The sequence below is a fragment of the Pongo pygmaeus genome, chromosome 5, assembly GCF_028885625.2.
Source record: "Pongo pygmaeus isolate AG05252 chromosome 5, NHGRI_mPonPyg2-v2.0_pri, whole genome shotgun sequence".
Taxonomy (NCBI): Eukaryota; Metazoa; Chordata; class Mammalia; order Primates; family Hominidae; genus Pongo; species Pongo pygmaeus.
Window position 1 is genome coordinate 99,389,128 of NC_072378.2, and position 10,927 is coordinate 99,400,054.

At 48.6% G+C, this 10,927-nt stretch overlaps 1 protein-coding gene across 1 annotated transcript; it reads left to right on the plus strand.

Annotated features, from left to right (window-relative positions):
- Nucleotides 1-682: 682 nt before the first annotated feature.
- Nucleotides 683-9,454, plus strand: PRDM13 (PR/SET domain 13). The gene is made up of 4 exons (XM_054492540.2): nucleotides 683-1,027; nucleotides 2,602-2,733; nucleotides 3,047-3,167; nucleotides 6,925-9,454. Exons 1-4 carry the CDS (start codon nucleotides 884-886, stop codon nucleotides 8,649-8,651), a joined length of 2,124 nt encoding a protein of 707 aa, XP_054348515.2. The 5' UTR covers nucleotides 683-883; the 3' UTR covers nucleotides 8,652-9,454.
- Nucleotides 9,455-10,927: the final 1,473 nt, after the last annotated feature.

Genomic DNA, 10,927 nt, shown 5'->3' on the forward strand with positions numbered 1-10,927 from the left:
TGATCTCGCCTTCTCAACTTGGTCTGGAGGCTTCATCATATTTTGGGACGAAATGGGACAGAAGTGAGAATTAAAGCGGTTCTAAATAGACGACTGGCCTGAACCCAATCCCCTGAAATGGTAATATGGTTGTTATTTAAAAAGTGTAGGTATTTTCTGGTGTTTTCCCATCAAGTACCTGCCTAATTTCTGTATGGCACACGCCAGAAATCAATAGAAGTTAACAAGTCTTCCAAACAGTCTCCATCTCTTTGTTTAATCTCCTTTACAATAAAGCCAAGGGGAGAGAATTAAAAATCTTTGAAGTAGACCACGGCTCAAAGGAATCAGCCAAGTAGACTTAAAGTAGTCACTTATTTCCCAAAACTGGTTTGTCGGGAAACAATAAAAGGAAGTAAAATTTATGGAGAAATTATACAGTGGATTTGTCACTTAAAATATCGTAACTGTCTGGAGGACAATACCCCATGCTGAGGATTAATGGTCCCGCCGGACCTTTGATTCACCAGTGCCTTTTCTTCGCCCTTGACAAATTGGATTTTTAGGAATGGGAAGGTCGCCTGGACCATTGTGTGCTAGCCATTCAGAGGCCTCGATTATGCAGGGGGGCTAAGGGAACCACTCCATGTGACCCTCTCGGGTGGGACTCTGCAGCTGCTTCGCGGCGCAACTCTCTCACCAAACTCCGCGCCCTTGCGCTAGCGGTGCCAAAAGCCTCCCGCCCGATTGAAAAGGCGCAGTGCATGCTCGCCCGCGTCACTCCGCGGGTGGAGGACGCACGTCGGGGCGCGGCTCCCTGGCGAGCGCGCAGCTCCAGCTCTGTCACTCGCGCCCTTCCAAGGACCTGGAGCACCCGAGCGCCTGCCTGGCGGCGGCGGCAACAATGCACGGAGCCGCCAGAGCTCCAGCCACCAGCGTGAGTGCCGACTGCTGCATCCCGGCCGGCTTGCGCCTCGGACCGGTGCCTGGTACCTTCAAGCTGGGCAAGTACCTGTCAGACCGCAGGGAGCCCGGGCCTAAGAAAAAGGTATTGACCATTCAGACCTCTGCCCACTGCCGTTCGCCTCTCAGTGCCCTGACCCGGGAAAGGGGTACGAGAGAAAGTGGAGGAAGGGAGTGATTGGTCGTTACCTGCTAATTCTGCCAGGTGGAAGGGGACTCCTATTATTCTGAGCAAGTAGCCTCTTTAACTGTGAGAGCTGGACGGGGTCGGGCTGAGAGGAGAGGATGTGGCCGAGAGGCGACAGCCCTGGGTGGGGTGCACTGAGAGCTGTAGGTGCCGGGACCATTCGCAGCTTGTGTTTTCCCCTGCGCTCTCGGGTCTCCTCAGTCAGAAGCCAGAAGCCCACCCTCGCACGCTGTCCGCAGATCTCTCTGCAAAAGCACCCTCTTTCTGGGGGCTCAGGGCATCGAGACCCTTTCTTCCCTTCTGCCCTTCAATATGTTAATTTGAGGCCTAATTTCGCCCTAAAATAATTTTTTTCCCAAAAAAAAAAATCTTTGGGAGGCTCTCAGTTCCTAGAACCTCCTCAGATATTTTTTTTTCCCCTTGCCGATGTCGGCTTGTGGGTTTGCGGCATATGGACAGAGGATGAGCAAGGTACTGGCTCTGACGCGGGCTCCAAGGGCGAGGGGCGCCCATTCGCGCGGGGCTCAGGGTCAGAGCGCCTGCAGCGCGGCTCTGAGAGTCCAGAGTCCCAACCGGGAGGCGCCAGGGCCAAACCGCTAGCTTTGACTCCCACACTCCACACACCGTCGCAACCCCTGACCAGAGAGACTTAAAGCACTCGCCCGCTTTGGGGGCGTCCCAGGAGCCAAAGGTCGGCAAACAGCGACAGGGAAATAAAGGCAGAAGTCTGGGGTAGAAGGAAGGACTTTGGCTTCCTTGGCTTTAGCTTGCCTTGCTTGGAGCTTTCTAGTAAAAAGCTCCGGTGTCCAGCCAGCGGGACTTGCACCTCGCTCCTCCTGCAATCACGCCCCCCCACTACAGTCTAAAGCAGGGTTTGGTGCCCACCGCGCATTCCTCTTTAAACGCATTTTAATTGCTTTTAAATGGCCTGCCAGCTGCGGGCAAGCTTTTCCCCGCTCGGGCTTTGTTCCGAGACTTTAGCTGCAGGGCTCACAGGCACCTAGGTGCGATGCACACAGAATACAGGAGGCATGAGATAATTTGTTTGTTTGTTTGTTTGTCGGGGAGACGCTCTGGGCCCTGGGACTGATCTAGAAATGTCTCTACCGTGGTGTTAGGGCTGCTCTCAGAACTGCAAATGGGAGAGCTGGGGTAGGGTGTGGGGGACAACTTGGTACAAGATGTGCCTAAGCACTCAGGGAGGATGCTCTCAACACCCCTCCCCCCTCCCCGTGTTGCCAAGGTGGGGCGCAGGGAAGTGGGAGTACTGTTAGCATTAGGTAGACTTTCCTCTTTCTCCCTCCCCCAAGCAAGGTTCTAAGGAATTCTCCTCCTCCCAGTAGCCCATAGTGGTCTGGCCAAACCAAAAACAACCACTTTCCTGTGTTGGGTGGGGGTGGAGGATAAACTTTCTGTCTGGGTTGTGGGCCTGGCCAAGGTGCGGGGGAGAACGACCACTGCTTGTGTTGCAGGTGCGCATGGTGAGAGGGGAGCTGGTGGACGAGTCGGGGGGCTCCGCTCTGGAGTGGATAGGGTTAATCCGGGCAGCCAGAAACTCCCAGGAACAGACTCTGGAAGCTATTGCAGACTTACCCGGAGGACAGGTACTGCGGGCTTCTCTCCACACCCCCCACTCCCCACCGCCAATTCAGTCTACCTAACCGTCCCTGCGGTGGCCAAAAATATTAAGAGCAAAGTGCTTTAGCTAGACGTCTCATTTAAATGTCTCGACAACCCTTTAAGGTAGCTACTATTGTTTTTCCGTTTGAAGGATGAGGGAAGTGAAGTTCAGAGAGCTCCAGTAGCTTCTCCAGGGTCACACAGCATCAGAATCGGGATTTGAACCTTTCTTCTCGGTTGCTTTTTGACTGATTACCCAGGAAATGACATTGAACTGTTCTATTCCTTGCGACCCAGATCTTCTACCGAGCATTGCGAGACGTCCAGCCAGGGGAGGAGCTGACAGTGTGGTATTCTAACTCCTTAGCTCAGTGGTTCGACATCCCCACCACGGCGACTCCGACTCACGACGAGAAAGGTACCCACTCCAAAAGCGTGGATGGGCAAGAGTCCAGCCCTCCTCCTCCTGTCTTGAAGCGAGTCCCTAGACATAGCTCAACCTATGTAAAATGGAATTCACATTCCCTGTATTTCAAGGCAAAGAGGAGAGAGGTCGCCACTACCTCCTTAAAATCAACCATAAACGATAACAGTGATAGTAGTAATCTGGCTCACAATGGCAGGGGAAAAAGTAGGCTCTATGAACTTAAAGGGGCCATCCTTTTTCTGTTGCATATTCAAAGAAACCATCTGCTCAATTAAAATAAAAAAAAATTAGGCGCGGTAGCTCACACCTGTAATCCCAGCACTTTGGGAGGCCGAGGTAGGAGGATCACTTGAGGCTAGGAGTTCAAGACCAGCCTGGGCAACATAGTGAGACCTCTGTCTCTACAACAAAAATATAATTAGCCAGGTGTGGTGGTACATGCCTGTAGTCTTAGCTACTCAGGATGCTGAGGCAAGAGGATCACTTGAGCCCAGGAGGTCAAGGCTCCAGTGAGCCGTAATGTTACCACTGCATGCCAGCCTGGGTGACAAGTGAGACCCTGTCTCAAAATAAATAAATACATAAATAAATAAAAAATAAAAAAGGAGCCTTAAGTTGTTGTTACAGTAATTACATCATGAGTTCCACAGAGTATAACTCAAACCTGGAATGCTTTTACAAAGTCCATGGACATTTCTTCTCCACTGGCTTTCCAGGAGAGCAGTGCATTTCTACAGCATTTTAGAAGTATTACGGTACTTAACAGCTGGTCAGTTGGCAGGTACTGAGACCCTTCCATTTAAGTGGCATTTATTCATCTCCCCTTGCCTACTTAAATTGAATCTGGGATGTATCCCAGTTTCTTCTCAGATTTATTTGATCCCTTCAAAGCCAAGAGCGGATTTATGCAAATTAAGGTGCAGTAACTAAACAGAAAAACATTTTTAAACCTACCCTTGAACACTGAAGAACACTTCCCGTGGAAAGAAGTTTAGGAAGTGCTAGAATAGTTGAGGTCTTGGAGACTTCCTTTTCACACACAAAGCTTCCATGGCTTTTTTTCCTTGACAATTGTCTGTAATTTCTCCTAAAGACACATTTATTATTTGACATCAAAATAATGAATGCTGTGAAATATTCTAACATGCTGTCTTCCTGAATTGCCTGCTCAATCTCATCCCTTTAGAAATAGGTTTAGAGAAATTAATACAAGTATGTGAATTAGGAAACACTTCATGAATAACACAGAATGAAGTTTATTCAAAACAATGAGTCACTTTACTTTAAAGTATCATCGTCCTCTGTAAGTTAATTCTGTTTATTTTGTATGTATAGTATTCAAATTATCCTAAGATAGTTTGTTCCTTGCATCACATTATATTACATTCTCTTGTCAACTTCTTCCAGTAAAAAGAGAAGTATAATAAAAGCCACATAGTGGAGAACTCTCAAATCTGCCACTATAGAATTTGGCGGGCCACTAACCTTTAGTAGCCAGCCGTTTCTACAGAGAACACCCTTTCTTAGGTAGTCCCAAATAGTACAAAAACAACTGGAATAGCGGTCCTTGTGTTTTCCTTTCAGCCAATTGAGCTTATAAACATCATATGGTAACAGATGTCAAAATAAACATCATTTTTTTTTTTTTCTGGAGGTGAGAAGGCATGGGTGATTTTGAACCCTGACTTCCCCAGCTTGGAGAAGTTTGAACTCTTGACCACCTTAGAGTTACATGAAGAGGAGGCAGTCACTTGTTAAATGTGTTTGATACTCTTGGCATGATTTGGATCTCAGAGTCTGGAGAACATGTCAGTTGGTTAGGATAACTGAAAAAAAGTATACATTAAACGTACGCTGCTTAAAGCTTGGAAAAAGGAAGAAATAAATGGGGATAGCTGCTATTCTCCTAATACTAGCTAATTTCAGTGGGTTTCAATTTCATAGTAAGATGGAGGAAAATACTGCCCCTTCATTTTAAGAAAAAAGCTTATGTGGCTTTGCATTGAGCTGAGTCATTCTGCGGCAGACTCTGAAAACTCCCTCTTTCAAAACGGGTGATGAGCGAGAGAAAGGCTCTGAAGTTAGAAGGAAGGTTATTTAAGACAACACACCCACCAAGAGAACCCAGGAGGTCTATTCTCTCTTTTTTTCAAGGTTCATTTTACATGAATGTTCAGTACAAGGTAACAGAACATTGAAATGGTTTTATCTAAGACTTCTATAAACAATTAGGATAGGGTGTCATCGGCAAATACTCCTCTCCCCATTTTTCTTTCTGCTCTCCTTCGACTCAGTTGGAATGCAGTGCTTATCACTTGAGTTTTCACAGGTCTTACAGGGTAGGGGGTGGGAGCTACTTGTGTTATGCAAGCCCAGAAGTTAATATACATAAAGGGAAAAAGATCTGGAATTCTTCCCTATTGTTATTTCTGTAGTAATATTTCAGAAGTTTGAGCTGCTTGTATATGCAGAGGGAGAATTTAACTTTCCTGTTAAATTTTATGAGACTGATGTATATTTTGGATATTTCCTTGTGGTTCAACTAACTTCTTTCTCACAGCCATCTTTTCCTTCAGTATTATCAATCAACCACATTTTAAAAGAAACCCAACTGCAAGATCATTTCTCTCTACAGCAGTAATATGACCTTTTAAAGTGGAAATTAACTTCTAGTATGTGATCAGAATGTCTCATATATGTGTCTCTTGATTGTGTTCACAAACTCGGGCAAAACGAAAAAACTGATGCTAATAATACTAAACACAAAAAAAGATTTGACACCAAACACGTATATGGTGCCTGGTAGAGAATTCTGCACTTATTAAAAGCTGAGTATCTATATTTATTTATCGATCTATATCATTTATATATATTCATATAATAAAAAACTAATATATTTTCTCCAAAGACTTTACTAAGCTTGGATTTGTGCAGCTATCTAGGAGTTAATTAATTACCAAGTGGCAGACAAGACAAGACAATGCAACATCATCCTTCTTAGATTATCATCACCCTTTTTAGAGTATCAGGGCATAAGAATTTTTTCTTTTCTCCCAGCAAATTAAATGGGGTTAAAGAGGAAATAAAAATACAAATAATTTTGAAGAATGGCAAATCATAGTCCCTATGTGGTCCTTCATTTGGTCACGCTCCAGGAAAACCTCAGGCAAAGTGTTTAAGGCTGGAAGGGGGTGGAATGGGTGGGTAGGGGACACAAAAGACATTGTCCTATGAAAAGGAATGATTACATATGGCCTATACATACAGGATATTGTCTCGCCTGGTAATGAGGCGCTCACGACCATTAGATTGGTCTTTGTTCAGTTTATCCAAACTCCTTGACATACGCCACCTATTCTGCAAACGCCAACAGATGGGCCCAGGCACTGCACAGCCTCAACACTTGATTTAAAGCAACAGCTGCTCTTTGCTCTTACACGGCCAGCCTGCCTGAGTGCTGCCCTTCCAACGAAGATTTTGCTCGGATGGCCTGGAGGAAGTCTTCGTTGGAAAGGCCCCGTCACCTTTTTTGGCCTCTGAGTAGTCCCAGAGGATGGAGACACTGATAAGGATTGGCCATTTGGGGCTTTTCGAGGTCCTTGATACAGTAGGGCTACCGAACTTATATTTCACCCTCTCCCCATACCGCTAGTCGAAACTTGGGCTTTGCCTTGGGTGCACTGGCGCTTTCTTTCTGTCTCGCTTGTTCGCCTCTCACCGGGTCGCTTTTCCATTCTTTCTTGCCCAGGGGAGGAGCGCTACATCTGCTGGTACTGCTGGAGGACGTTTAGATACCCCAACAGCCTTAAGGCACACCTGCGTTTCCACTGCGTGTTCAGCGGCGGTGGAGGCGGCGCCTTTCTGCACCACGAACACGCGGCTCGCCAAGGCGCCGTCCCAGCGGCTGATGGCCTCGGTCTCTCCCCAAAACCCCCGGCGCCCGATTTCACCGCGCCTTCCCAGGCAGGAACTTTGCGACCCCACCCCCAGGGCCCGCCACCAGTTCAGGCCTGCGGTGCGCGGGAGGGCATCAAGCGCGAGGCCTCTTCCGCGCCCTCGGCCACCTCGCCGACCCCAGGCAAGTGGGGGCAGCCCAAAAAGGGCAAGGAGCAGCTGGACCGTGCCCTGGACATGAGCGGAGCCGCCCGAGGACAAGGGCACTTCCTCGGCATCGTGGGCGGCTCCTCGGCGGGGGTCGGCAGCCTGGCTTTCTACCCCGGCGTGCGCTCAGCTTTCAAGCCCGCCGGCCTAGAGAGGGCGGCGGCGGCCGCTCACGGCGACCCCTACCGGGAAGAGAGCAGCAACAAGCAAGGGGCCGGCCTCGCTTTGGGCAGGCTGCTGGGCGGGGGCCGGGCGTGCGGGCGCCCCGGGAGCGGGGAGAACTCGGCGGCGGGCGGCGCGGGTCACCACCATCACCACCATGCGCACCACCACCATCATCCCAAGTGCCTGCTCGCGGGGGACCCGCCGCCGCCGCCGCCGCCTGGCCTGCCCTGCTCTGGGGCCCTGCGCGGCTTCCCTCTGCTCTCCGTCCCCCCGGAAGAGGCGTCAGTCTTCAAGCACGTGGAGCGCGCCCCGCCCGCAGCCGCCGCGCTGCCGGGAGCGCGTTATGCGCAGCTGCCCCCTGCGCCCGGGCTGCCCCTCGAGCGCTGCGCGCTGCCGCCCCTCGACACTGGCGGTCTCAAAGCCTATCCGGGTGGTGAGTGCAGCCACCTGCCCGCCGTCATGCCGACCTTTACAGTCTACAACGGGGAGCTGTTCTACGGCTCACCGGCCACCACCGCTTATTACCCGCTCAAATTGCACTTCGGCGGGCTGCTGAAGTATCCGGAGTCCATCTCCTACTTCAGCAGGCCCGCAGCGGCCGCCCTAAGCCCCGCCGAGCTGGGCTCGCTGGCCAGCATCGACCGAGAGATCGCCATGCACAATCAGCAGCTGTCCGAGATGGCTGCCGGGAAGGGTCGCGGACGCCTGGACTCGGGGACGTTGCCACCGGCCGTCGCGGCGGCGGGAGGCACCGGGGGCGGCGGCAGCGGAGGCAGCGGCGCAGGTAAGCCCAAGACCGGCCACCTGTGCCTCTACTGCGGCAAGCTGTACTCGCGCAAGTATGGGCTCAAGATCCACATGCGCACGCACACGGGCTACAAGCCACTCAAGTGCAAAGTCTGTCTGCGGCCCTTCGGCGACCCCAGCAATCTCAACAAGCACATCCGGCTGCACGCCGAGGGCAACACGCCCTACCGCTGCGAGTTCTGCGGCAAGGTACTTGTGCGCCGCCGGGACCTGGAGCGACATGTCAAGTCCCGCCACCCTGGCCAGAGTCTGCTCGCCAAAGCGGGCGACGGCCCGGGTGCCGAGCCCGGCTATCCCCCGGAGCCTGGGGATCCCAAGAGCGACGACAGTGACGTGGACGTCTGCTTCACAGACGACCAGAGCGACCCCGAGGTTGGGGGAGGCGGGGAGCGCGACTTGTAACGAGTCTTCCCGGGAAGGGGCGGGGTGAGGACAGAGAGGAGTCGAGGGTTTATTCTCTCAGAAGAGGAACTCCTGGTGGTGGGAAGAGGGACCCAGTGGACAAAACCGTTTTTGTTTTTGAGAGGGCGCCAGATATGAAACAGTGAGAGGTCCCACATCTGGTGCTGAAACTCAGGGCAACAGTTCAGAGGTGGCGTAAATCTGGCCACCTGGACAGTTCGAGGGCGACCAGTACCTCCGCACCCCGGGCCTCTGGACTTCTTGGATGAGCTCACCCTGAACCGCCCAGGCGGTCTGCTCTTGGTGTTCAGAATCACATCAGTGCGAACGTCACAGCGCCTTCGAGGGCGCAGATTTTAACTGCCACGTATTTTTAAGTTGTACTTTTCTGTGGAGGAAATTGTGCCTTTTGAAACGACGTTTTGTGTGTGTATTTTACATTAGCATTTCATTGCATAGGCAAAACACTAGTCACAATTGGGTAGATGTGACGTCCATATATTTGTTTCCATTTTATCTGTTCTCATGTCAAAGACTACGCCTTGCCCCGTTGAATATATAGTGGTAGCAGGTGTACAAATTGGTCAAGTTGCAATTATTTATGAAAGAATAATGATAAATGTAAAATATCTAAAGCATGAATCTAAGAGCACACAATGTATAATTTTAAAGAAAATATTCTATTTGGTAGAATACAAATGTGGCGTGTGTTGTTTTATAATGACTGCTGTACAGTGGATATAGTATTTTGGTTTTGGTTCCAGATTGTGCAATCTTTAAGAAAAATAAAGATACAAATGAGAGTTTGTTCACTTAGTGATTTCAGCAGATATTTTAAAGAAGTAGTTTAATTTGAAAACAGTTTGCGAGGAGACTGCATAATAAAGTAAATCATTGGAGACTTGAATACTTTGACTATTCATAAAATAATGTTAAGCAATGTTGTATTATAACAGGGAAATATACCATTTTCAATATGTGCATTTCACAGGCTCCCAAACATCAGGCAAAACAATTGTTTTCTAAAACCATTGTTAATTATGCTAAATGCTTTCATGGTTACTGAAAGAAGTTCATGACCTTCAAAAAGAAAAACCCCACATATTGTCAAAAAAAAAAGTATGGAACTGTAGAATCACTATTTCTTGTTGTGTTCCATTTTGACAGAACTTTCCTTGGGAAGCAAAAAAGGAAAACTTACTCAGTGTCTTTTATGATTCATATATTTTATTATTAATTCAACAAATACTAAAGGAGGGTCTGTTTTGTTGGAAGTGCTGATCTATTTGCTTTACTCATAAGTTTCTTTTTCCCATGTATTTCTTCCAATGATCTTCTGCTGTCAGTATTGGTCCTATCTTACAGAGAAGAAAGCATACTCTTTAAGGTCACTGGGATGCCCATAATTAGAACAGCAAAATTAGAAGCAATGACTATAGTTACTGGTTTTAAAAAAATGCTAGCTAATGGGCAGATATGATAAATAATATAATTTTGTTGACTAAAATTGGAAAGCACCCATCTTCCTCCCCATATACACTCTGGGGAGGATTTCACTGTAGAAAGTGCAGGATCAGTCAACCCCTTAGCTAAGGGCAGGTATCCGAAGGGCCCATGTCCGCAGCACTTTTCAGAGATCAGTTTGAAGATTCTGGCCAGTCACCCAAGGGTCTGGATGTGACTCTGATAATTTAACTCAGTTAAAAATGCCCTTTATTTTCTGAATCCTGAATGATTTGCAGGTCTTCACCTTGTCTTCCTGTTGGCAACACTGCTTTAGTTACCTGGTGGCTGGTGGAACATTTTCTGGCACATCACAGCAGGGGGGCATGGATAGGTGAGGGCATGTGATTTCTATTGGTGGTGATCTGCAAGATTTCTTCTATGAGAAAATGTATGCTAGGAATTATAGGTTTTTAGTGTCAGCTGACCAGAAAATGTTTCGCTTTGTAAAAGAAAGCTAACACACAGAGAGAGAGAGAGAGAAAAAGTATCAACATGTAAATATGGTGACAAATATACTACCATTGATTGAGGACCTATACTATGCCAGGTTCTTATGCTTCTTGCAACTCTTTCCTTTCCATGGAGGAGGATCATCAGCTTGCCCCACTAGGTTCACAGTTCGTCACACAGAACTAGAAGTGAATTCAAGCATCTGCCTGCTAAATCGGCTCCAAGAGCCCAGAGCTTCTTGCTGCCTGCTTAGTATTGTGGTCCTGCCCCTTTGAAGCAATTATTGCTTCAAACCAAATCGTCCACTATAGAAGAATATT

Coding starts and splice junctions, on each gene's coding strand:
- PRDM13 (XM_054492540.2), top strand. CDS start 884: ATGCACGGAGCCGCCAGAGCTCCAGCCACCAGCGTGAGTGCCGACTGC. Junction 1,028..2,601: donor AGCCCGGGCCTAAGAAAAAG/GTATTGACCATT, acceptor CTTGTGTTGCAG/GTGCGCATGGTGAGAGGGGA. Junction 3,168..6,924: donor TCCGACTCACGACGAGAAAG/GTACCCACTCCA, acceptor TTTCTTGCCCAG/GGGAGGAGCGCTACATCTGC.